This window comes from Hemibagrus wyckioides, linkage group LG06, assembly GCF_019097595.1.
Source record: "Hemibagrus wyckioides isolate EC202008001 linkage group LG06, SWU_Hwy_1.0, whole genome shotgun sequence".
NCBI lineage: Eukaryota > Metazoa > Chordata > Actinopteri > Siluriformes > Bagridae > Hemibagrus > Hemibagrus wyckioides.
In genome coordinates, this window is record NC_080715.1 from 26,335,873 (window position 1) to 26,363,544 (window position 27,672).

General features: G+C 41.8%; 1 protein-coding gene across 5 annotated transcripts; it reads right to left on the reverse strand.

The window, feature by feature from the left end:
• Window positions 1–97: 97 nt before the first annotated feature.
• Window positions 98–27,278, reverse strand: frmpd4 (FERM and PDZ domain containing 4). Of its 5 annotated transcripts, XR_009204721.1 has the most exons (18): window positions 26,841–27,278; window positions 19,807–19,908; window positions 11,904–12,064; window positions 11,697–11,799; window positions 11,256–11,301; window positions 10,961–11,065; window positions 10,700–10,807; window positions 9,773–9,904; window positions 9,272–9,391; window positions 8,577–8,713; window positions 7,533–7,659; window positions 7,179–7,268; window positions 6,853–7,035; window positions 5,200–5,320; window positions 4,164–5,099; window positions 2,534–3,655; window positions 1,031–1,607; window positions 99–923 (listed from the first exon to the last, which is right to left on the reverse strand). XR_009204721.1 is itself a non-coding variant. In XM_058391610.1 (17 exons), exons 1-17 carry the CDS (start codon window positions 20,619–20,621, stop codon window positions 1,603–1,605), a joined length of 3,615 nt encoding a protein of 1,204 aa, XP_058247593.1. In that variant the 5' UTR covers window positions 20,622–23,045; the 3' UTR covers window positions 98–1,602. The 5 variants fall into 5 exon arrangements, 4 of the variants coding, with proteins under 4 accessions (XP_058247593.1, XP_058247592.1, XP_058247590.1 ...); XM_058391610.1 differs by lacking the exon at window positions 26,841–27,278 and adding an exon at window positions 20,605–23,045 and having other exon boundaries at window positions 98–1,607; XM_058391609.1 differs by having other exon boundaries at window positions 99–1,607; window positions 4,173–5,099.
• Between the last annotated feature and the right edge of the window lie 394 nt (window positions 27,279–27,672).

Here is a 27,672-nt window from a genome sequence, read left to right on the forward strand (position 1 = left end):
AAATAAACCACATCTGACTTTAGTCATAAATATGTAAAAGTTTTTTTTTTTGTTTTGTTTTTTTCATTTTTTTCATTCTATGACTGAAACAATTGTACATAATTAACCAGGCAAATAAGCTGCATGTGTGCTGTTTCTGAACATTCAGAACAAAGTTCTAATTTTAATCTCATCACTGGAACATAAGCTAGGCATAACCAACCGTTTAAGAATGATAGATTTCCTGTTTTAAAAATTCTATGTATTATTTAATTTATTTTCTTTACAGATTAGATAAAATATACACAAGGCATGGATTTATCAAAGCACACTGGCCAAACTGAAGGGATTTCTCTGACCACCACGTGACGATGTCAGTGATGGTCACGGGTCAGGTTATGGCTTTGAAGGAGCTGTAACTCAGCCGTATCCTTTTCCTCTGTCTTTATTCCCAGGATGAAATCAAAAATGGCTGCAAATCCCAGGTGGAGATGTCAGATGTGTCGAAAAACGAACTGCTTTGGTCGTCGGTCTGGGACGTTACAGCGACGAGGGTTGGGGGTCGTCATTTTCACGTTCCTTTATAGTTTATAGTCTTGTGCTGAAAGTGCAACATGTATTTATCCAGAAGCGTGCAGTCAGTATTAAGTGCAGTCTAGTACCAGATGCTGGAAATGTCGGGTTTCTTGTGAGTTCCCTTTCTGAATCCCAGCGTTTGTAAAAGAATTCTTTGGTCGTGAGCTGAGATCGGTGGCCTAAGAACTGACTGGTGGTCACACTTCTGGTGATTTTCACCCACCAGCCAACTCTCCTTTATCATCAAGCATAACACATGCTTCCTCTGAGACACGTGCTTCTTTACAACTACTGCATCACAGGGCAGAGCAAGACAAGTGCTATCTGCCCTCTTCCACATGCCACAACTCATAGCTGCCTACAGTTATCTAGATGGAGAAAGAGGAGAGAGCACATGAGCTGTAGCAGCACTCAGACTTTCTTACAACACAACTTTGACATGATAAATTTGCTGTTGGTGAGATTATACACTCACCCATGACCAAAGAATTCTTCTACTCTTGTTCTGGGCTGAAACTAGTACAGTATAATGTCAGCCAGTGTGTTATAGCACGCCATGATCTCCTTTTCTTACTACAAAATGCAAAACAGTACAGGATGGGCAGGTGGTTAATACGTGTCAGCGGGTATGTTGTGTACATTGTGTACGTTGTGTATGTTGTGTGAGCTGGATAGACTTTCCTGCATAATCCTGTCTGATTAATCAGCACAGGTAAATCATGGCATGTCTTGGCCTGACTGCAGGGTTTTCTCACCAGACTTGCACTCACTTTTAAGTTCTTTTAAAAGGTCCAACAAAGCTCCCTGAGCCAAAATACCTTCCATGAAAAAAATGACCTTTTTGCCACTGCTTTTCGTGGAAGTTCCAGGGAAATTCCATCTCTGCCTTCCTGAGGCAACCAGAGAGTCAGTCCAAGAAGGGGAAGACCTCGACCGACCTCTGGTTTTGGCACGGAAGAGTCTGTGCCATGCATGAATGGTCAGGATCGGTGTAGATGTGGTGCGTGTAAATGACAAGCCTTCTATTTCAGCTCCAGCATCAGGACACTACACTGTGAGAGGAAAAAAACACAGAGGAAACCTGTTACATAGAAATGACAACGAGTTCCATTTTATTCTGTTAAAGAGAAAGAGAACATGAGAAACTTTTGAGAGATGAAAGTCATCTAGAAATAAAAGTATTTGCCTCTTTGTTTCTGATCTATCACCCTGTTATATATCTACTCATTTAAACATGCATCTGAAGTAAACATCAAGCAAATGAACTATGAATAAATTATATAGCCATTTCCAAAAGTATTGGAACGGCGAGGCTGGTTATGTTGTTCTTGCTGTACACTGAAGACATTTGGGTCTAAGACAAAAAGACGAATATGAGATGATAGATCAGAATTTCAGACTTCCTTCTTTTTATTCATCTAGACGTGTAAACTTGTAACTTGGCACCTTTTGTGGCAGAATACTCAAATATTAGGTGAGCAAAATTATTGGAAAAGATCATCTTTAAGTAAACAGCACTTGATATCTAAGTAAATATTGAATAATTATGATCTTTATAGTGACCTGGACTTGCTTGCTAGGGGTGCCATTTCCTTTTTGCAAGATATTGCGGCTTTTGTTTGTTTTTGTTTGGAATAAGGAAGGCACTTTTTTTTAAAGCTTTTGTGAATTATTTTGCCCCAAACTTAATTCTCCAACAGCAAGATTCTTTTGTAGGTTTTTGCACCAAATGACAAAATCTGGTGTTTGATGTCTTTAAGTATTACTATTCCTCTCTTTCCACTGACACAACAAACTAGATGTTCACGATGTTTAGAGATGAACAAAAAGGGCTGAGACATTTATTTTTCATTAATGGGATGAAACAGTCTTGAGCTGCCATTACTGCACATGGAGAGGCTGCCTGAGGCTGATATATACACTGTAAACATCCAAAATACACACACTATATACAGAAGACGAGATTCTTGAAAAATACCTGTCGTTTCTCTGATCTTGGCCATCCTCTGGCATCCTTCACGTCCCGTGCTCAACTCTGTACCAGGCGTTGCATGGTGCTTTCGTAAAAACGTGGGATCTAAAGTCTGATGCACGAGTTTGCGATGTGGACTTTGACTGTAGCCTTTTTCTTCTGTGGGCGGGTATCCGAGGCCTTTCAAAGAAGATTCAGTGATAAGTTGGATGTTCTCGGCAGTGCAGAGTGGAGAATCCATTGGCGTCACACAGCTGCTGCTTCCGGTGCTGCACCCTGCGTCGATGGATGAGCACTGTGAACTCTGCAGGGAATGAATCCCTTCGCTCTGGAGTGAGGACATCCTCTTGGGCAAGTGGTACTCGTACAATCGCGTCACTTCCTTCTCGGATGCTGGTATTTTACTTTGCTGCTCATGTGTGTCTTGCTGGATTAAGTAAGCCTCTTCTGCAGTGGTCCGAGTGTTCAGGTCCATCAGGGATCCTCTGAGATTACTCGGAGCTGTGGTGTTAGAGCTGCCACACTTTGGTGTCTTGGAGTAAACATGCTCCTCTGCTTTATAGTTCTGGATCTGCTGTGATCGTACATTCTTGTCCTGAAATGGAAAAGGTGTCCTTTGAAGGTCAAACCCTGTGTGAAGAGGTTCTCTGGAACTGGCATTGTTGTATCTCCCAACAACATCCTCCATGTTAGAGCCAACTGCCTTAATCTGCACTGATTCATTTTTGCTAGCGATTCCTGATCTGCAGTCTGCCTCATCAACTTTTCCTAGTCTCTTGCCCATCATGGCATCCATGTGCATTTTGTTGAAGTAATCTGACAGCGATTTGGTCTCCATTGTTTCAGGTTCCATCTCCAAGTGGTCTGAGTGGAGGGCCTGACATGAAGCTACAGCTGTGGACTTCAGTTCTTCCTCCTGGTTTCTTGACGTGGCCCTCAAACGAAACTCTGTTTTCTCTGCGTCCAGCGTCTGATACCCTTCAGCCGTGGCCACGAACATTTTCAGTGGATTGTCTGAGAGTTTCTGAGCCGCTGCCAGCTCTGAGCTCTCTGTCATTTCTGAGGAATTTGTCTCATTTCCAGAATCTGAAGCAGACTCAGGACTATAGGATCGAGATATTTCTACACCTGTGTGCCACAGAAAGACAAATGTTTTAGGTTGGTTTGTTTGGCCTTAGTAGAAGATAGCAAGCAAATATCTAATGAGAAAAAACATGTTTATCTAAGACATTAATCCATTTAATTAAACAGAGAATAAAAGATATTGAAATAAAGTTGTAGAATTATCGTTAGAGTCAACACTGTAACTAGCCATGAAACCATGACATCATAACAAACCTTCACACCATATAAGTTGTTTTGCACAATTTTAATTTTTTATTTGTACAAAAAAAGACAAAGACAATGAAACTAATGAATGTGTTTACAACATTAACAATGGAACAAAATAAACAAATGATTCAGGAAAAAGAACATCTTGAAACAAAACAATGCTTTCATACATGTATAATGAAAATAAATATATGAAACAACACAAAAATATAGGTGAGGGAATGGAGAGTAGGTTTTAAAACCAAACAAAAATCAATGGCTGGAGGACTTCATCAATGAATGAAGGTTACGATAGAGTAAGAACCTGAATTACTGTCAGATTGTGGGTGAGACTGATCCTCAGAGGCTGCCAAAGCTTCTAGTGCTTGCAGTGTGGAAACGACAGCATCATCCAACACCTCCTCTGTCCCTCTGTCCACGTTCATGGGCACAGAGTCAATTAGTGACACCGGGATGTCCAAGTTTCTTTTCATTTGTTCTCCTTGGTGCTCATCTTCATCTGAGCTGTCCCTGAATCCTGGTGGTGGAGCTGCAATGGCTAAATTTAGCGACTGCAAAAGCACGTCATTGTCTTCTACATCATTCCCCTCTGGTGGCGGTGGAAGAGAAGTCAAGTCGATGATGTCATCGCTAGATTCCGACAGGGAAAGCAGCGACAGAGCCCTTTCTCGAGAATCCGCCATCGCCATCATCGACATGTCATCCTCACAGCTAATGTCATCTTCGTCCTCGGCATCGTCTGTGGTTTCGGCATAGCAGATATCATGCAGGAGCGGCTCCTCGATTCCCTCAGTCGTACCAAACATTTTCCCATCTCCGTAGACCATGTGATTCCCATACTGGAAGCCATCCATATCCAAACAAGAATCCAAGGGTTTATAGTCATCCTGATGCAGATAAAGTGGCCGCTGATCGTCCAAAACCTCCGGAATGTCCTCCATCAACCTTTGGTACCCCAAATGCTGGGGATTCATGCTAGCCAATGGAGCGTCTCCGAATATAAAAGACACCTTGGCGCTCTTGGTTGACTCGTCAGGTTTTCCCCTGAAATAGGGTTGTGTGTGGGTGGCAGTTTGCATACAGGTGCCCCTGCTTGCACGATGTGCTTGGTGGAGCTCAGTAATATACATGGGTGTGGGGTCTGGCTCTGAGATCCTGCCACTGTGGTCCTCACACCCAGTACAGGAACCATAGTTCCACTCAATCGCTTGAAAGTTGTGCTTTTCCCGGGAATCATGGCCTAACAGAAGAGAGGAGACACAGCAGTCAAAATCAGGAAATACAGACACAAATAGTTTTTACATGAACACATGTGTCAGTATCTATGACTCCACCCTTACCAGATGTGCTGTTGACCATGTTAAAGATGGAGCGCCGTGAATCCACCAGCAGTCTGTAGTAACCCGCAGTAAGACATGCCAGATTCATTGCATCACTGGACTCCATTATTAGGATGATGGGCTAAGAAGACAAAAATATATAAATGTAGTTAAAAGTGAACAATACAAGCTAAACAACAAAAAGGAACATGAATCCTCCTATGACACATACAGCAGCAGAGGGAGCACCACCATGATAAATCAGTTTCTATACATCTATTTCTAATATACACTATATTGCCAAAAGTATTTGCTCACCCATCCAAATAATCAGAATCAGGTGTTCCAATCACTTCCATGGCCACAGGTGTATAAAATCAAGCACCTAGGCATGCATACTGTTTTTACAAACATTTGTGAAAGAATGGGTCGTTCTCAGGAGCTCAGTGAATTTCAGCGTGGAACTGTGATAGGATGCCACCTGTGTAACAAATCCAGTCGTGAAATTTCCTCGCTCCTAAATATTCCACAGTCAACTGTCAGCTGTATTATAAGAACGTGGAAGTGTTTGGGAACAACAGCAACTCAGCCACGAAGTGGTAGGCCACGTAAACTGACGGAGCGGGGTCAGCGGATGCTGAGGCGCATAGTGCGAAGAGGTCGCCAACTTTCTGCAGAGTCAATCGCTACACACTTCATGTGGCCTTCAGATTAGCTCAAGAACAGTGCGCAGAGAGCTTCATGGAATGGGTTTCCATGGCCGAGCAGCTGCATCCAAGCCATACATCACCAAGTGCAATGCAAAGCGTCAGATGCAGTGGTGTAAAGCACGCCGCCACTGGACTCTAGAGCAGTGGAGACACGTTCTCTGGAGTGACGAATCGCGCTTCTCCATCTGGCAATCTGATGGACGAGTCTGGGTTTGGCGGTTGCCAGGAGAACGGTACTTGTCTGACTGCATTGTGCCAAGTGTAAAGTTTGGTGGAGGGGGGATTATGGTGTGGGGTTGTTTTTCAGGAGCTGGGCTTGGCCCCTTAGTTCCAGTGAAAGGAACTCTGAATGCTTCAGCATACCAAGACATTTTGGACAATTCCATGCTCCCAACTTTGCGGGAACAGTTTGGAACTGGCCCCTTCCTTTTCAAACATGACTGTGCACCAGTGTACAAAGCAAGGTCCATAAAGACATGGATGACAGAGTCTGGTGTGGATGAACTTGACTGGCCTGCACAGAGTCCTGACCTCAACCCGATAGAACACCTTTGGGATGAATTAGAGCGGAGACTGAGAGCCAGGCCTTCTCGTCCAACATCAGTGTGTGACCTCACAAATGCGCTTCTGGAAGAATGGTCAAAAATTCCCATAAACACACTCCTAAACCTTGTGGACAGTCTTCCCAGAAGAGTTGAAGCTGTTACAGCTGCAAAGGGTGGACCGACGTCATATTGAACCCTATGGATTAGGAATGGGATGTCACTTAAGTTCATATGCGAGTCAAGGCAGGTGAGCGAATACTTTTGGCAATATAGTGTACATGTCCACCAATCAACTTCATCAATCTGCCCTTGCTAACACCACTCCAGTCCAGCATGTGGCGCTCCACCATCTGAACAATCATTCCATCCACCCCATCTTTGTTATCTTACCCCATCCCACTAGCTTCACATCATTTTACCTTCACGTCAAGCACGTGGAGCTCTACTCTGACGTTCTTCTCATCCTCTGTGTACATCTCGATACGGTTAACGTGGCTGAAGTCGGCCAGCAGGGCCACCATGTTAGTTTTGGTGTTGATGACGTGGCTAATTCCATGTCGTGGCCCAACTAGAAGTGTTACTTCTGTGTGTTTCTCTGCTTGCTAATGGCATAACACGCGTACACACACACACACACACACACACACACACAGTGGTAGTGCTAAACGATAGATGTATAACTTTTGTGATAAAGAAATATTTTATGCACATATACACTAAGCTCTGAAAGAAAACACACACTCACAAGCAGTGTGGACTTAAACACTCTTCCTCCATACAGTCTCAAGTCACTCAGATACTTCAGGTAGTGAACTTTGGCCTGAAGTGCTGTCAACTGCAATCAATCAATCAATCAATCAATCCAACATTGGGGGAAATGATGTTTAGGGAAAAAAATACACAGAGATTTTCAGCCGGTTGCTAAGGTTAGAGTCAATATATAAACATTTCAACTGTAATTTCAACAAATATTTACCTTTGATTTAAATGATATTCATTAATTGTGTTGCTTTATGATTATTATTACTTACTTACTTCCTGTGAGGTCAGTATATATGATATTTGGACCTCACTCTACAGTGCATGTCTGCATGCTTACCTTTTTCCCAGGAGCCACCAGGTTCTGATTTGTCTTCAGAATGTGTGCGATTGCCTTCTTGATGTTTTTCTCTTTCATGCTGGACAGAACTGCTGGAGGAAGAAACAGAGCCAAGCCCCACTCCTTCCTGCAGACAAAGAGAGAAACGAATTTCACCACGACCCAACTGCTTTTAACTGACACTTAAAATAAAGATTTCTATATAATTAGGAATAAAATGAATGCTGGAGTAACGGGAGAGCTCACAAATAAACACACAGAACTCACATATCAAGTCCTGGACCATATTTATAGTCAACAAATGTTCTGGAATGTTACTTGTATGCAGAGTCAGGTTATGGAGCTGCTAGAGTTAAAATGCTCCACAGGGTTTTGTAACCACAGAGTGTCCTAGATGTCATTTGGGAGTTCTGACAGGAAGTGTCATCACACAATAAAATGAACTGCAATAAATAGCAGAACTGCAGCCAACACTCCACACATTAGGTTTGTTAATTTGGTAGAATTGGCCAGGAGACGAACTACTTGTTTAATGAATTATTCTCCAAATGCTGAGGACTGTTTGAGGTCATGTGGCAAGATACAAATATCAAAGAAGGTGAGACAAACAGGTGATGAACAACCAACTGAGGAGTCCCAGAAGAACTGGGTCACTTGTCACCAAGGCTGATGGGATGATCTGGTTCTGTGTGGACTAAAGAAAAGTCTAAATATTGAATTACTGCTTAAACACTGGAGTTGACTAAGGGCTAACTAGTAGATTCCCCTTACTGCTGTGACCTTTTGAGTTCAGAGATTCTGCCATGTTTCACTGACAAACCTTAACGGCACATACACCAGACACAGGACCTGAGAGCTTTGTTGGAGATGGGTGAAGCTGATAGTAAACTCTAGAAGTGTGAAATGCATGGGTAATGTACACTATCTTGGCTTCCACATGGTTCTGCAAATTGACTTCAACTTGTTGATTGAAGAACAGATTGGTAATAATGATGGATATTGCAGAAAGGGACATATAGATATGCAAACAAATGAATTACTCACTCAATGTATTTCAGGGAGACTTTCTGAGTTTGTTTGGTGCTGATCGTAAGGATGTACATCTGGAGAGCGGCGAGACGAAGAGCTGTGTCATATTTCAGCTCTGAACCGAAACGCTCCTGAACGACATCCTTACAGCTCTGAATGAGAGAGAGAGAGAGAGAGAGAGAGAGAAAGAGAGAATAAGAGACAAAAGATAAATATTAATTTAACAACTTTGCAGACCCTTCTCCACCTCCAACCCCTTACACCCCTGCTCCACCTCCAACCTCTTAGACCCCTGCTCCACATCCAACTTCTTAGACCCCTGCTCCACATCCTGCCTCTTAGACCCGTGCTCAACATCCAACCCCTTAGACCCCTGCTGCACCCCCAACTTCAGACCTCTGTACCAACCTCCTATAGTTCTTCTCTGCCTTTAACCTCTTAGAGCCCTGTACCAAATATCCCAAATCTCTGCCCCAACTCCAAAATCCTCCACATCCCAGACCATTCATTCCCATGCTCCACCTACAGCCTATAAGACCTCCACCACCTCCAATCTCCTCTGTGATGCCTGTAGCTCCTCAAAACAAGTTTAATGTTTGATTGAATTAAAAAAAAACTTTATCCTTCAGATTGTTTATCTTATTTCTATGTTCCATTTCTATTTCTAGTTGGCAAAATGGATTATAATGTCTCACATTCGTTAAAGTTACCTGCACATAGAGATACTCAAAGGTCACAGGGTCACGACGGAGAAGGTCCACTGGATCCCTTGGTACAAAAGCAATGCGAAATAAACACCTCATCTTGTGAGAGCCAGGACGCTGAGTCACCTGGAAGAAAGAAAAATCATTACAAACTGTTATAACATTTTTATAGCACTGTAATGTACAGTTTTTCTAAAATTATTTATTAGTTAGTGTTAAAAATGTAAGAGTTTTTGTGAAATGGTATTAGCTTCCTTGCTAGAGTAGTATTCAAATTAAGACTTTTCCATCTGTGGTTACATCCTGAACAACAACATAAATCTAAAGAAGGTCAAATACTATAATCACCTGGTAGTATGAGGTTTAGGATGCAGCTATTAAGAAACTGAAACACACTTTCCGTGTCATGATAATAATTTATAACTCATTTGGAGGTTTAGTTTTTTTCAAGTTCTAGTTATTACTTCTGAATTCATTTATAGTCCACATTTAACATTCCAGGCATACCCGGCTTAGCATGTCTTGCTCATGCAGGAGCACCAACTTCGTGTTAGAGTTTTCCATCTTCTGCTCCAACATCAAAGAAAAATGCTCAATGCTTTTAATAGACAGCTTCTCCTGCAGTGTCAGTAGGACGTCCTTCCAAAACACAAAAAAACAAATATAAATACAACAATCAGCCATAACATAAGCACTGACAGGTGACGTGAGTAACACTGATTATCTCCTCATCATGGCACCTGTTAGTGGGTGGGATATATTAGGCAGCAAGTGAACATTTTGTCCTCAAAGTTGATGTGTTAGAAGCAGGAAAAATGGACAAGCGTAAGGATTTGAGCGAGTTTGACGAAGGGCCAAATTGTGATGGCTAGATGACTGGATCAGAGCATCTCCAAAACTGCAGCTCTTGTAGGGTGTTCCCGGCCTGCAGTGGTCAGTATCTATCAAAAGTGGTGCAAGAAAGGAACAGTGATGAACCGGAGAAAGCTCATTGATGCACGTGGGGAGCAAGTGCATGAAGGATCAGGACTGGTTTGGCAGCAAAGGTGGGACCAACACAATATTAGGTAGGTGGTCATAATGTTATGTCTGATCAGTGTATGTTACTTAGGCTAATGTAATCAACTTGAGGGAAATCCACTGTGTAGTTGTGAGAGAAATGCTTGTATTCAACTAAAGCCTCTGAATGTACTGTTTGCTTCAGATCCAGTCATATATTCTAGTGGAAAGCTAAACTAACACATCGCGACCCTGACAGTGTTACCTGTTGTACTCTTTTAGATTTTCTAAACCTTTCTACACAAAACCGTTTCTCAATATTAGATTTACGTTTCTGTGATTAGTACAAGCCCATCCCCATAACACAAGTTGCTTAGTTGTATTAATATTTTCATTGTTAATGGAGATCACATTTTAATCAACATGATTTAATACCTTTATTGAGGTGTTGGCATCAAACTTGAATGATTTCGTCTGGCCGTTTTCGAGGTACACTTTCAGAACATTTGGCATGAAGAGAAGTGAATTGTCCTTCACTGTTTCCTGAAATCAAACAGTTATCAAAATTTACACTTTTTTTTCTTCTAAAGTTAACATTTAAAAATGAATCAGATGTGTTTGAATGTATAGGGTTAAAAAAAAATCCTGAATAAATTGTTTGTTATTTTGTTGATGTGGAAGTTACTTTTTACTTACAGGTATTTGACCGTTAACAATGACCTCTTCAGCAAATCTGACTTTTACCGGGTTTGATTTCAGCTTTGCCTTTTTGGCAGCACTCATGAAGGCAGACTTGGGTGACTGAAAAACAGAATTATAACAACAAAAAAAAGAATATACATCACATAGTATGTAAAATAAATGTGTAAATTGAGATCATGGTGCACAAGAGCTTACAGTTATCTTATAATCCAGGATCTGTATATCCAACTGGAGATATATTGAATAATTTAATACAGACATATTATTATAGAAAATGAAACCCACTTACAGGGTACGGCTGGATGACCGTCAATACAATGGCCTCCTTACAGCTCCTACAGCAGAGGAGAAAATAAAATATGGTTAAAACATTCAGACTTGCATAAGTAAAACTGAGCAGATAAAAAAAAGGTCTAGATGTGATTTTCACTGTTGTATCTTTAGGGTTAAGGCACTGGATGTTTCAGCATGAAACCATGTTAGCTGTGGAGGACACAGTGCTCAGAAAACATCAGTGGCATGATGGTGGCGTGTTTGAGAAATAATTTTGTGACCTATTTATTGTGCCAGAGCAGAACCTCAGGTCTGAGAGGAACAGCTCCAGTACCGCTCCTCAGTATCAGAGCAGGATATTTCTATGTATCAGTGTATTTATTTGGTGTGAGTATGAAAAAAATCCATTTTGTAATAAATTGTACACAATTAATCTACACAGACTTGTAACTTTTACCTGACCAGGTCGATCACTCGCTCTCGAGGAGCGCTGCTGACTGGTTCATCGTTGATCATAATGATTTCATCTCCAGGTATCAGCTTTCCCTCAGATGGACCTCCTGTGATAGACATGACAGCTCATAAGTTCTCTTGTTAATCTCGGACAGTCTCTATCTGTGCTCGGGCTCAGTCTCTGGAATGTGCACGAGGAAACAGTAACTATTACCTGGCGTGACAGAACGAACTACGACAGGCTTTTCACTTCCTGCCACAAAGCCAAAGCCTAAAACTGGGTCTCGTCTCATTTCAACTTTCCGAGGTGCTAACTTATCGCCCTCCAGCCCGAGACGCACTTCCTCCAGAGAACTTGGCTGGGAGACGTGACTGAGAGAGAGAGACAGAGAGAGAGAGAGAGAATTAGCGTCTCTAATTTCACATAAATCAGCTTTACACTCTAGAATGAAGAGAAGCCTGTAATGTTGGTGATCAGGTTCAAATAAACTCCACTCGGATCCACCTCACTGAACCAATGACTGAACTGATCTGATATATATATATATATATAACACCCAGAGTGGCCAGTGAACTCGTGGTCTGAATCACTGTGAAAGGTTTTAAACCACAGTTCAAACTATTTTTTTTAAAATATAGGTCAGTATTTAGAATGACACTAAAACACTCACTTTATTTTGCTGTGCTTTATTGCAGTAAAGGGATCATTTTTTCAGTGCTTTGGGATGACTCTTAGTAATTGCTGGAACCAGGAAAGCGGCTTATTTTAGAATTGACTTATTTTGGTATCATCCTGTTTAAAGTTCAACTTGATTTTGATTAACCCTTTTTTGGAGCAGTCTTTTTTTGGGACTGAATCTTTTTGGGCTTGAATTTCTTTAGAGATCGAGTCTTTTTGAGTCTCACTGTGGGATCATCTGTTCTTCAAATTGTATTTTTTTGGACTTGACTTTCTGGAATCGATTCATAAACTATTTTGGGGATTGTCTTATTTTTATTTATGGATCAATTCTTTTTAGGACTGACTCTTTTTTCAATCATCTTATTGTTTTTTTCCCTTCTTATATCACAGCAATTTGCCCAAAATAGTTTTTTATTCAATAAAGAACATGTATTTATTAACTTACCAACTCAATGTTGTGGAACCTCTATGAAACAATTTCCTGTTCTCATGCATGCTATAGCAGCTATTAACAGACGTTACCTCACCAGCTGTCCCTTTTGTCTTGAAATAACACAAATTAATAAACAGCTTTTGAGCAAGGACTTGGTATGAGAACTATCTTACTGTTTGGGGTATGAGAGGTATCTTACTGTTTGGGGTATGAGAGGTATCTTACTGTTTGGGGTATGAGAAGTATCTTACTGTTTGGGGTATGAGAGGTGTCTTACTGTTTGGGGTATTAGAGGTGTCTTACTGTTTGGGGTATGAGAGGTATGTTATTGTTTGGGGTTTGAGAGATATCTTACTGTTTGGGGTATGAGAGGTATGTTATTGTTTGGGGTATTAGAGGTATCTTACTGTTTGGGGTATGAGAAGTATCTTACTGTTTGGGGTATTAGAGGTATCTTACTGTTTGGGGTATGAGAAGTATCTTACTGTTTGGGGTATTAGAGGTATCTTTACTGTTTGGGGTATTAGAGGTATGTTATTGTTTGGGGTATTAGAGGTATCTTAATGTTTGGGGTATTAGAGGTATCTTACAGTTTGGGGTATGAGAGGTATCATACTGTTTGGGGTATGAGAGGTATCTTACTGTCTGGGGTATGAGAGATATATTACTGTTTGGGGTATGAGAGGTATCTTACTGTCTGGGGTATGAGAGGTATCTTACTGTCTGGGGTATGAGAGGTATTGTACCATTTGGGGTACTAGAGGTATTGTACCATTTGGGGTACTAGAGGTATCTTACAGTTTGGGGTATTAGAGGTATGTTACTGTTTGGGGTATTAGAGGAATCTTACTGTTTGGGGTATGAGAGGTATCTTACTGTTTGGGGTATGAGAGATACAGTATCTTACTGATTTTGGTATTAGAGGTATCTTACTGATTTTGGTATTAGAGGTATCGTACTGTTTGGGGTATGAGAGGTATCTTACTGTTTGGGGTATGAGAGGTACTGTATATTACTGTTTGGGGTATGAGAGGTATCATACTGTTTGGGGTATGAGAGGTATCTTACTGTCTGGGGTATGAGAGGTATTGTACCATTTGGGGTACTAGAGGTATCTTACAGTTTGGGGTATTAGAGGTATCTTACTGTTTGGGGTATGACCGGTATATTACTGTTTGGGGTATGAGAGATATCTTACTGTTTGGGGTATTAAAGGTATCTTACTGTTTGGGGTATTAGAGGTATCTTACTGTTTGGGGTATTAGAGGTATCTTACTGTTTGGGGTAAGAGAGATATCTTACTGTTTGGGGTATGAGAGGTATCATACTTTTTGGGGTATGAGAGGTATCTTACTGTTTGGGGCATGAGAGATATTTTACTGTTTGTGGTATGAAAGGTATCTTACTGTTTGGGGTATAAGAGGTATCTTGTTTGGAATTGGTATTTGTAATTACAGTGTAAGCTTTGCCTTCTCACTTGTTTTTGTTAATTTGTAGACTTTAATCAATAAAACTCATCAGACATGTCTACACAAGAATCTAGCCATGGGGTCACAGTCCAGTGACTTCTGTGCCGGTCCCAAGCCCGGATAAATAGAGAGGGTTGCGTCAGGAAGGGCATCCAGCGTAAAACATTGCCAAATTTAACCATGCGAATCGTCAGTACTAAATTTTATACCGGATCAGTCGAGGCCCGGGTTAACAACGACCACCATCGGCGCCATTGACCTACAGGGCGCTGGTGGAAATTGGGCTACTGTTGGTCGAAGAAGTAGAGGAGGAAGGAGAGTGTGTAGACAGAGAGAGAAGAGGAAAGGTAAGAGTGTAGGACTGAGAATAGGAACTCTAAATGTTGGTACTATGACAGGGAAAGGTAGAGAGCTGGCTGATATGATGGAGGAAGGAAGGTGGATATACTGTGTGTACAGGAGACCAGGTGGAAGGGTAGCAAGGCTCGTAGTATAGGAGCAGGATTCAAGCTGTTTTATTATGGTGTGGATAGTAAGAGAAATGAGGTAGGTGTGGTCCTGAAGGAGAAGTTTGTGAGGAATGTTCTGGAGGCGATGAGAGTGTCAGACAGGGTGATGAGTCTGAAGTTAGAGGTTGAAGGGGTGATGTTGAATGTTAGTCGTTATGCAACACAAGTAGGTTGTGAGTTAGAGGAGAAAGAGAGATTCTGGAGTGAATTAGATGAGGTGATAGAGAGTATTCCCACGGGTGAGAGAGTGGTGATAGGAGCAGATTTTAATGGACATGTTGGTGAGGGGAACACAGGTGATGAGGAGGTGATGGGCAAGTTTGGATTTAAGGAAAGGAACCTTGAAGGACAGATAGTAGTGGACTTTGCTAAGAGGATGGACATGGCTGTGGTTAACACTTATTTTCAGAAGAGGGAGGAGCTTAGACTGACTTACAAGAGTGGAGGTAGGAGCACACAGGTAGACTACATCCTATGTAGAAGAGGCAATCTGAAAGAGATTAGTGACTGTAAAGTGGTAGTGGGAGAGAGTGTAGCCAGGCAGCATAGGATGGTGGTGTGTAGGATGAATTTGATAGTCTGTAAGCAGAGGTCAAAGATAGAGATGGAGAAGAAAACCAAGTGGTGGAAGCTGAAAAAGGAGGAATGTTGTGAGGAATTTAGACAGAAGTTGAGGCAGGCTCTGGGTGGTCAGGTAGTGCTGCCAGATGACTGGGAAACTACAGCAGAAGTGATCAGGGAGACAGAACGAAAGGTGCTGGGTGTGTCAACTGGAAGGAGGAAAGAAGATAAGGAGACTTGGTGGTGGAATGAGGAAGTTCAAGATAGTATTCAAAGGAAGAGGTTAGCCAAGAAGAAGTGGGACATGGACAGGACTGAAGAGAATAGACAGGAATACAAGGAGTTACAGCACAGAGTGAAGAGGGAGGTGTCTAAGGCCAAGCAGAAGGCATATAACGAGTTGTACACTAGCTTAGACACTAGAGAAGGAGAAAAGGACTTGTACAGGTTAGCTAGGCAGAGGGATTGAGATGGGAAGGATGTGCAGCAAGTTAGAGTTATTAAGGATAGAGATGGAAAGGTGCTCACAAGTGAGGAGAGTGTATGGAGGAGATGGAAGGAGTACTTTGAAGAGTTGATGAATGAAGAAAATGAGAGGGAAGAAAGAGTAGAAGGGGTGAACTCTGTGGAACAGAAAGTAGATAAGATTAGAAAGGATGAAGTCAGGAAGGCTTTGAAGAGGATGAAAAGTGGAAAAGCAGTTGGTCCTGACGACATCCCAGTGGAGGTCTGGAAGTGTCTAGGAGAGGCGGCAGTGGAATTTTTAACTAGTCTGTTCAACAGGGTTTTAGAGAGTGAGAAGATGCCTGAGGAATGGAGAAGAAGTGTATTAGTGCCGATCTTTAAGAATAAGGGTGACGTGCAGAGTTGCAGCAACTATAGGGGGATAAAGTTGATGAGCCATACAATGAAGCTAAAGAAAGAGTAGTGGAAGCTAGGTTAAGGAAGGTAGCGGAAATTTGTGAGCAGCAGTATGGCTTCATGCCCAGAAAGAGCACAACAGATACAATTTTTGCTCTGAGAATGTTGATGGAGAAGTATAGGGATGGTCAGAGAGAGTTGCACTGTGTGTTTGTAGACTTGGAGAAAGCGTATGACAGGGTGCCAAGAGAAGAGCTGTGGTACTGTATGAGGAAGTCAGGAGTAGCAGAGTATGTCAGAGAAGTATGTCAGAGTGGTGCAGGACATGTATGAGAGGAGCAGGACAGTGGTGAGGTGTGCTGTAGGTCAGACAGAGGAGTTCAAAGTGGAGGTGGGACTGCATCAGGGATTGGCTCTGAGCCCCTTCCTGTTTGCTCTGGTAATGGACCAGTTGTCAGAGGAGGTCAGACGGGAGTCTCCTTGGACAATGATGTTTGCAGATGACATTGTGATCTGTAGTGAGAGCAGGGAGCAGGTGGAGGAAAACCTGAAGAGGTGGAGGTTTGCGCTTGAGAGAAGAGGAATGAAAGTCAGTCATAGTAAGACTGAGTACATGTGTGTGAAAGACAGGGGGGGAAGTGGAACAGTAAGATTACAGGGTGAAGAGGTGAAGAAGGTACAGGAGTTTAAGTACTTGAGGTTAACAGTCCAGAGTAATGGAGAGTGTGGGAAAGAGGTAAAGAAGCGAGTGCAGGTAGGTTGGAATGGGTGGAGAAAGGTGTCGGGAGTTCTGTGTGATAGAAAAATTTCAGCAAGAATCAAGGGGAAGGTGTACAGGACAGTGGTGAGACCAGCCATGCTGTATGGTTTAGAGGCAGTGTCACTGAGGAAGAGACAGGAGTCAGAGCTGGAGGTAGCAGAGCTGAAAATGTTGAGGTTCTCTTTGGGAGTGACACGGTTGGACAGGATTAGGAACCATCAGAGGGATGGTTAAGATGGTTTGGACATATCCAGAGGAGGAAGAGTGAGTATATTGGTAGGAGAATCTTGGACATGGAGCTGCCAGGCAGGAGGAAAAGAGGAAGGCCAAAGAGGAGGTATATGGATGTAATAAATGAGGATATGAAGCTAGTGGGTGTAAGGGTTGAGGATGCAGAAGATAGGGATAGGTGGAGAGAGATGATTCGCTGTGGCGACCCCTGAAGGGTAAAGCCGAAAGAAGAAGAAGAGGACATGTCTACACAAGAAGCTCCTTGGTATTAAAACTCATGGCTATTTTGTTTCTCTGCTCTTTTGTGCTTCTTCCATATTGTTCACTAATTAAAGCGGTGGCTGTGTTCAAATTCCCAGCACTCCTGACAAGTGCAGCACTGCACACTGAAGGCCTACAATTATTCTTTCACATGAGGGAGCGAGGGCAGAGCCTAGTGCTCTAATCACTACAGCTCAATATACACACATTTACAGAAACAAAAAGCCCACAAATGTCTTCCTCTGGTCTGTTACACCCTCACCTTATAGCAAATCACATCACACCACATCAGACAGAGAATACAGTTCAGATACATATCAAAACAAATACTGCAGCCATTGCTCCAAACCTCAACATCACCAATTGAGAGAGAGAGAGACAGACTTCACCACAGACAGACAGACAGGCAGGCAGAGAAAAGCAGACAGAGAGACAAAGATACAGACAGAGAAAAACAAAGAGAGACAGACAAAAAAAACAGAGAAAAACAGACAGACAGAGACAGACACAGACAGACAGGCAGACAAAAAAACAGATAGACAGAGAGACAGACAGACAAAAAGACAAATAGATAGAGAGACAGACAGGCAGACAGACAGAGAAAAAGAGACCAACAAAGAAAGACAGACAAATAGACAGAGAGACAGACAGAGACAGAGAAAAACAGACCAACAAAGACAGACATACAAAACAATAAACAGACAGATGAACAGAGAGACAGACAGACAGAGACCAACAGATATAGACAGACAGACGGAGAGACATATGGACAAATAGGCAGAGACAGACTGACGATCGGAGAGAGAGACAGACAGAAACAGACAAATAGACAGAAAGACAGACAGAGAGAGAGAGAGACAGCGAGAGAGAGGTAAAGAGAATGCACAAAAGTGTAGACAGGATATAATTGAAGTAAGTGATGAGGTGTAGTAAGAGGTGTTAGCTAACAGCAGAATGTGAGGTGAAAAGCCCCGTGTTTCAGACATGCCTCCTCCTTTAATACACACAAAATGAAAATGCGCTAGTGCTATTCTCCAATCTGCTGTATAATGAGTTTGACACCATTACCCATGTTTAATGTGTTCATGCGCTAACACACTGGCCATATACAAGACTAAACTGCATATCCATGCTTTTGTAAAAAATACCTACTCCCTACTACTCATTTATTGTTAAAACTGCAGCAGGTCAAACTGTAACTCTCTCTACTGGTTTCACCGCTTGGAAACCAACACAAAATTCAATTCTTTTAACTTAGCCTTTCTGTCTTTTTTGCTCCTTCTTTCTTTTCACCTACCTTATTTGTAAGAATTTTAAGATGAATTTTATTTTAAAGGAAATCTTCTTTCATAGCTTCTACCAGGATACAGAAACCCATGCAAACATGGGTATTAGTGTCGTTTCTGTAGTCCAGAATTACACACACACACACACACACACACACACACTTGTGCTATGTGTTTTCTGGCAGGAAGACATATGTAACCCGCTGTGGGATTATACTGTGCTCGCTATATGTTAGAGTGCATTGGCATGGCCACCTGCTCCACAGGCCACACCCACATTCACATATGTTCACTAAAATGGCTGTCATTAAAGTCATCAGGCCTAGACAGTGGTGCAGCGTAGCGTTCAGTAACAGCTTAATCAGATACATTAACAGTGTTATAGCATGAGTCCACTGCCTTGCTGCTCGTCTTTTTGATGACTGATGAAGTAAAAACAGTTCTTGCTAGTCACTTGGCACAGCGTTACGTGACACGAAACGGAGCTGAAGCGACGGAAGGCCTTGTTTTAAAGACTGTAATTTCAGACCAGCCCTCGCCCACACGCTGTCTTTCACACCAAACGCAGATTATGGGTCTCGTCAGACATGCATTAATACGAGCACAGCAACGGAGCAGCACTCAGTGGGAACAATACGCCCGATTACCACAACTTAACACAACGCAGCTTTACACTGTGAGACTTATGACTACTGCTCTGGATCGCAGACAATCCTGACTGAATTCTGTACCAGACTGTGTGACGTCATATGAAAATGTAGAAAACACGCTCCGAAATTCTTTACAGGTTTCACTTAAGGTTCGTCATCATGGCTATCGTGTCTGTAGCTGTCCTGTGAGCTTGCTGTGATCCTGCTGATGGATTTTAAATGAGCATCGTAGCAGTGCTTGCACTCAATCTTAAAACATTCACCAGCAACATAAAATAAAAAAAAGCACATAAAACCTCAAAAAGATGAGCAACAATATGATGTCAATCGAATAAAAGTAATACTCCAGATCACAGGCTAGGGACAGCATAGTGGTGTATAACTCAAACGCTCAGATTCTGTCCAACTCACTCGATGAAGCAGTCGCGTTCGTCTCTACTGGACACCGTGTCCCATCCGTCTCCAGGACCGTGAGACGAAGACGTCCATCCGCCTGAGGCTTTGGTCCTGTGGCTGAAAGCAGAACGCATACAGTAAGGAGAAGGCTTCAAATCCCAGGAGTAGCAGAGACGTGTGTGATTAGTAATTACTATGATGCTAAATAAGTGGTTAACTGTTTTTTTTTTTGTTGTTTTTTTTTTTAAAAAAAGCAATGATGAGAGTGTGAAGTGATGCAGCAACCATTTTGAAAATTTTTAATCATATAATGAAACATTTTAATACAAATTTAATTATACAAAGTATTATCTCACACACACACACACACGTACACACACAGTGTGCACACTGAAAAACCTTATTTGTATTCTTTTTCCTTTATTTTTCTCTTAAAAATTGCTGTTTTTGGATGAAGAATAATAAATTAAAGTGAATTAAAGACTAAAATAAATAAACTTGTGTACTAAACCTCAGCATTGCAACTTTATACTTTTACTATTAAAAGACATTTATTTTATATTTCATAACTTTTATACTGCATGGTAACAGCTCACATCCATAACTGCTATGATATTAAATAGCGTATTGCGTGCAGAAGAAGAGATACTAAAAATATTCTAGACTTATGTGAGACAGTAGCTGAAAAGGCACCACTGAGGTGGTTTAGAAGCAGAATATAAATGAGTTGGTATCAGTTGAATTAGCACAGCTGGTTAGCGTATGTCCTGTAGGCTTAGCTTAAGTTGGAGATGAAGAGCTGAAGTGACTCACCGTTTGAAATGACGCATTGTTAGGACAGCACGCGGCTCGGGGTGAACTCATTTTCTCATGCAGATGTTTGTGTATTGTAATTTTAATCCTCGGAGTGGGAGCCTGGGAGCTGTAACGCCGTGTCTGCAGTGCACAGTGAAACTGAACACGCTCCACAGTCATTAATAAATGACGTAGCATGTGGAGGAATGTGCGCTGAACAATTAATGACCAGCGTAACCCTTCCCTTTCAGCTGTGCCTGCTTTTAGTCTGGCTACATGCCACTGCTACAAATCCACAGCCGCTTGGCTAGGACATGCCAACGACTTTATTCCAACTCAAACAGCATTGTTATGAGTCTGGTGGCCCCACCCACTAATTTCATCTCACACTGATTGGCTGATGTTTATCCCAGTTCTCTTTAATTATCCTCCATCTGATCACAACTTAGGTGACATTCGTTCATCCATTCCACAAGCGCTGAGCTTTGAAAAGCTATATGCTTAGATTGGACTTCATTTTATCAGCTCTATATTTGGATTGGATTTTATGTTTGGATTAGATTCACTTCCCTCCCTTTCATTCACACACATGTACTCAGTCTTACTGACTACAACTGACTTTTATTCCTCTTCTCTCCAGTGCAAACCTCCACTTCTCCAGCCTTTCCACTTTTCATCCTCTTCAAAGCCTTCCTGACTTCATCCTTTTATAATCTTATCTACTTTCTGTTCCACAGAGTTCACCCCTTTTACTCTTTTGTCCCTCTCATTTTCTTCATTCATCAGCTCTTCAAAGTACTCCTTCCATCTCCTCCATACACTCTCCTCACTTGTGAGCACCTTTCCATCTCTATCCTTAATAACTCTAACTTGCTGCACATCCTTCCCATCTCAATCCCTCTGCTTAGCTAACCTGTACAAGTCCTTTTCTCCTTCTCTAGTGTCTAACCTAGTGTACAACTCGTTATATGCCTTCTGCTTGGCCTTAGACACCTCCCTCTTCATTCTGCGCTGTAACTCCTTGTATTCCTGTCTATTCTCTTCAGTCCTGTCCATGTCCCACTTTTTCTTGGCTAACCTCTTCCTCTGAATACTATCCTGAACTTCCTCATTCCACCACTGTCTCCTTATCTTCTTTCCACCTTCCAGATGATATACCCAGCACATTTCTTCCTGTCTCCCTGATCACTTCTGCTGTAGTTTCCCAGTCATCTGGCAGCACTACCTGACCACCCAGAGCCTGCCTCAACTTCTGTCTAAATTCCTCACAACATTCCTCCTTTTTCAGCTTTCACCACTTGGTTTCTCCATCTCTATCTTTGACTTCTTCTTCTTACAGACCATCAAAGTCATCCTACACACCACCATCCTATGCTGTCTGGCTACACTCTCTCCCACTACCACTTTACAGTCACTAATCTCTTTCAGATTGCCTCTTCTACATAGGATGTAGTCTACCTGTGTGCTCCTACCTCCACTCTTGTAAGTCACTCTAAGCTCCTCCCTCTTCTGAAAATAAGTGTTAACCACAGCCATGTCCATCCTCTTAGCAAAGTCCACTACCATCTGTCCTTCAAGGTTCTTTTCCTTAACTCCAAACTTGCCCATCACCTCCTCATCACCTGTGTTCCCCTCACCAACATGTCCATTAAAATCTGCTCCTATCGTTACTCTCTCACCCGTGGGAATACTCTCTATCACCTCATCTAATTCACTCCAGAATCTCTCTTTCTCCTCTAACTCACAACCTACCTGTGGGGCATAACGACTAACATTCAACATCACCCCTTCAACCTCTAACTTCAGACTCATCACCCTGTCTGACACTCTTCACCTCCAAAACATTCCTCACAAACTCCTCCTTCAGGACCACACCTACCCCATTTCTCTTACTATCCACACCATAATAAAACAAATTGAATCCTGCTCCTATACTACGAGCCTTGCTACCCTTCCACCTGCTCTACCTTTCCCTGTCATAGTACCAACATTTAGAGTTCCTATTCTCAGTCCTACACTCTTACCTTTCCTCTTCTCTCTCTGTCTATGCACTTTCCTCCCTCCTCTACTTCTTACTACTAAGAAGATTTACTTGTTAGGTCAACGGCGCTGATGGCGGTCGTTGTTAACCCAGGCCTCGACCGATCCGGTATGAAATTCAGAGTATTGACGATTCGCATGATTATATTTGGCAATATTTTACGCCGGATGCCTTTCCTGACGCAACCCTCTCTATTTATCCAGGCTTGGGACCGGCACAGAAGTCACTGGACTGTGAACCCCATTGCTAGATTGAGATTGGATTATATGTTAGCATATAGCATGCTCAGAATTTAACAGCTCGGTGCTTAGATTGGATTTTGCTTTGACATCACTAACCTCAGGCAAAATTCTCCTTGGCACTTGACACTATGTTAACAGCTCCAGGCTCAGATTAGATTTTATGTTCATCCACTATATTGCCAAAAGATTTGGGACACTCCTCAAAATCAATGAATTCAGGTGTTTTTTTTTAGGGATTGGGCTTGGCCCCTTGGTTCCAGTGAAAGGAACTCTTAAAGACATTTTGGACGGAGACTGCAAGCCAGGCCAAAACTGGGATGTCTGCCTTTACATGCACATGAATGTAATATGGAGTTGGCCCACCCTTTGCAGTTATAACAGGTTCAACTCTTTTGAGAAGGTTTACCACAAGGTTTGTTTATGCGAATTTTTGACCATTCCTCTATAAATGCATTTGTGAGTTCAGGAACTGATGTTGGACAAGAAGGACTGACTCGCAGTCTCTGCTCTAATTCATCCAAAAGGTATTCTATCGGGTTGAGGTCAGGACTCTGTGCAAGCCAGTTCAACTCTCTGATCCACGTCTTTCTGGTTTGTGCACTGGTGTGCAGTCATGTTAAAACAGGAAGGGGTCATCCCCAAACTCTTCCCACAAAGTTGGGAGCATGAAATTGTCCAAAATATCTTGGTATGTTGAAGCATCAAGAGTTCATTTCACTGGAACTAAGGGGCCAAGCGCAACCCCTGAAAAACAACAGCTGAATTCAATGAAAACTTTTGGCAATATAGCTCGATGCTTGGATTGGATTCGGCTTTGATAGCTCTGTGCTCATTAACAGTTCTATGTTCTGATTAGATTTTGCTTTACTGACTCCATGCTCAGACTGGATTTTGCTTTAACATCTCTATCATTTTATTCTTTGTTGTTATTGTTATTTTAATCCATGGATTGTACTATAGGCACTTGCTCTAGCTGGCATTGATACTGAGTTTCCATTTTTATCTTCTACAACTATCCGGCACTGTTCCTGAAAAAGAAACATTCTGTATGGCTCTATAGCTGTGTGCTGGTCTTGAGCTTGTTTTACTGTCACGAATATTTACAGCACACTGGGAGAACCAGAGCAGTGTGCACTTTGCATCCTTATTAGCCAAGGGCACTTAAAACCAAAACCAATCTGTTCAAGCCAGTATCAGATACTTCTGTCTGGGGATCAGTCAGATAATCATTTACATGATAAACCTCCACATATGACACACTAGATTGGAATTACAGCAGCTTCAAAATATCACTGTGTTCCATTTGGGAGGAGGTTGCCTGTGTATGCAGCATTTCTGGGCACCTTTTGTGTCCCAGAATAAAATAAAGTCCCTAACTGATGATGTAATTGAACTTATACTTTACAGAGATGATGAAGTAGGCCTATATGGTGCCAGATCAACTGAATAAAATGCATTTGTTTATAGTGAACACTAACCTTTACGGCATTTGGCAGACACCTTTATCCAAAGAGACTTACATTTATGTCGTTTTTTACTGAGGGTTAAGGGCCTTACTCAGCGGCCCAGCAGTGGCAGCTTGGTGGTCCTGAGAGTTGAACTCACAACTTTCTGATCAGTAGTCCAACACCTTAAACACTGAGCTTCCACTTTACAACAGAACATTTGGACCATTACTACATTTTCTCAAATTTTAAGCAAAAGGGGGGTGGCCTTCTTGCTCCCTTAAAGGTGACCTGTCTGGTGATTGGTGTCAGTGTACAGGATTAATTTCACCTCCACTCTTGGGCACTGCTGTGTTAAATTATTTAAACAGTGCAAAGTGATACATACTCTCCAGTGGAAGTGTCGGTACGCTAAGGCTGAGTTCTGCAGGCTTTGTATTGGCAAAGTAATTACACAGAATGCATTGTATGAGAAATTAAAAATTAAACAAGGCTACATACAACCAAGTTCAGAAATCTAAGTATAATACCAGAAACTAAAAGAAATGAATAGAAGATATCAATGAAGTGATATTGTGAACATGACATGCATATTAGGTATTGCTATTAGAACATGAAGCATTAGAGATTTTCTCAATGCTGTACTTTAAAAATCTCTTAAACACACCTATGGATAGTTTTTTACTTTCTTGAAAAATCTCTTACTGTAAATACTAAAAAATACCAAACCTGTGATGACCCTTCAGGATAAAATAACACTGTCAAAACAAAACAGATGCTTGACTTCATATTACATATGAACTATTTAAATATTCATTTTTATAATTAAGATAATATCGTATACGGGGGCATACGAGATTTAATTTGTAATGCAAGTCTGAGTAAACATCTTTTTGTTCTCACTTTATTTTGGTTAACGGTTTCCCACTCTACTCACGATGCTGTTCAACTGTATGACAGTAATGGTACTGCAATCCACTGTACTGTACTTGGAAATAATCCAACCACCGATGTGGAAGAGGGCAACTGGCCATTCACTTGGGAATTCCAAGTCGGGGAAGTTTAGATGTGTGATCACCAAAATTTGCCAAAGCAATAGGGCCACCATGACAGATCATTCAACATTCACTGGAACGCTTTTGGTCGAAATTCTGGAAAATCAACATGGAACTTTCTGACTTCCAATAACGGATTGCAGCATTCCCCCAACTTCGTCTCTATCTACAGTCCTTTAGTCCTCACCTCACCTCCTCATCTGTACCCTCAAATAGTTCAGAATCCATCTAATACCGCCGTCACTGTGTTCATTGCAGATCGCTAACTAACCAATCAGATTCTCTATACACTACCGCTCAAAAGTTTGGGATCACTCAAAAATTGTATTGTTTTCCAAGGAAACACACACGAAATTAGTCTGAATAGAAAATATAGCAAAAGAATAGGACATGCTGACATGTCAGAGTTAGAAATAATGATTTTGATGGAAATGATGAATGTTTTCATAAAAAAACACCTTTTGCAGCAATTACAGCCTGGGCATTCTAGCTGTCAATTTTTCAAGATAATCTGATGAGATTTCACCCCATGCTTCCTGGAGCATCGCCTACAAGATGGATTGGCTTGATGGAGTCTTCCTCCATAGTTGAAATCAAGCTGAAATATGCAAGTGACTTTTGAGTGGTAGTGTCTGTGACTTTCAGTCCAATGTTTCCATCAATGTCTCCAGTACTTCTAACGGACATGACACTGAGTGTAAATAGTGAGTGAGTTGTTAAACACTAATAGTAAAAGTTGAACATATAATCTCCTATTACTACTGTAGTTCGCTCATAGCAATAACAGTGTCTCCTGTCACACTGCTAACTTCTCACAGAAAATACAGCACCTACAACAAAAAGTGCTAAACACATCACAAATATTTCAATGAGAACATATTTATTCTGATTGAATTTTAATATAGGTTTCCAGAGGCCTATGTTGTTTGGGATTTTTACTTCTTTTTTTTGACGTTTTTTTCTGTCAGTATTTGGAAGCGTCCATCTTGTATTTTCTTCTACTGACATTTGTAAATGCAGCATTTGTAGAATCTCTGGAGGGGCGCGTGCGGAGGAAAAAAAAGGCGGGAAGGGTGAGGTGACGTGCCCGAGTCGCACGCGCACTCAGTGAGCCGAGGGGAGGTGAGTCACTGTATACACGGAGACTCCTCTCAGCTCTGTGGCTTTCTTTCCAACCTTTACGTTTCTTATTCTTGTGAGATTGCTAACAGGTCGGTATTCACCAACACCTCAGTCCTGTTCAATTATAATATTAGCCACGGTGTTGCAGGGTAACGCACTCATTAAATACAGGCCTGTTTTTACACCAAATGCGAAGGAAATGAAACGCGTCATTTCTGAAGACGCACCGAGTAAAAATCTAAACGAATGCATGACCCCATCATACACAACGAAAAATTCTTCATCTCTCTCTTTACCTCTCCATCTGCCTTCCAGAAGTCGATATAACACCGGAAAATGGCGGACTCACCCTGACAGTTTGGGCATCCTGACGAAGCTGAACACGTCCATCAGGTCCGCCGTTTACTCAGCTCCCATAGTCACGCGCGAATAACGGAGGAGTAACGAACGCCCTGAGGGGGGAAACTGACTAAGAGTGCGCGAGGACCGCGGTGGTCTAAAAATCTGCCCCGACGCGGTGTTATTGCCCCCAGACTGCATTTTCTCACGGCTTTTCCTGCCGCTAAACTGGCAACATGTCAGCATCAGTGCCATCGCGGCGCCCGGGCATGATGCGGGGGAAGGATGGAGAGAGAGGGATGAAGAGAGAGGGATGGAGAGAGAGGGATGGAGAGGTCCTCGAGCTCTTCATTTGAGAGGGGGATGAGATATGAAGAAGAAAAAGAAGAAGGGATGCAGAACAGAAGGCAGCGTGGGAGGATAGAGAGAGGGGGAGTGATGGAGAGACAGCATGTCCGTAATGAATCACTTCAGTGATTCGATTCTTTGGAACAACTCCTTTATATTTCGTTTGATTTATTTCGAATTTATATTCGAACAATCCGAAGTCTGATTCATTTGAATCGGATCATGCAAGATGCCATTAGCTTATGGCTCCCTATTTTTTTGTTTACTATTCAAATGTCAAAATGTGTCATTCGTTTAACAAGATGCCTACAACTTCTGATGTATTTTTTTCTTAATTTTAATTGTTGTATCGTTTGTTTGATTCATTTGAATCAGATCACTAAACATGGTCCGATTCTTCTTAACCTGGTAAAAAAAAAAAAGATTTTAAAGCATTTTTCTACCAAATACAGTTCCGAAAACCAAATTATATTATATATTTTAAATGACATAGT

What these genes read in the sequence shown, in the direction of transcription:
- frmpd4 (XM_058391607.1), bottom strand. Translation starts at nt 26,881, where the DNA reads ATGGACGTGTTCAGCTTCGTCAGGATGCCCAAACTGTCAGG. An exon ending in GAACGCGACTGCTTCATCGA is followed by an intron (nt 12,065 to 19,806) that starts GTGAGTTGGACA and finishes TCTCTCTCTCAG; the next exon opens with TCACGTCTCCCAGCCAAGTT. An exon ending in TGGTGGCTCCTGGGAAAAAG is followed by an intron (nt 7,269 to 7,532) that starts GTAAGCATGCAG and finishes GATTGATTGCAG; the next exon opens with TTGACAGCACTTCAGGCCAA.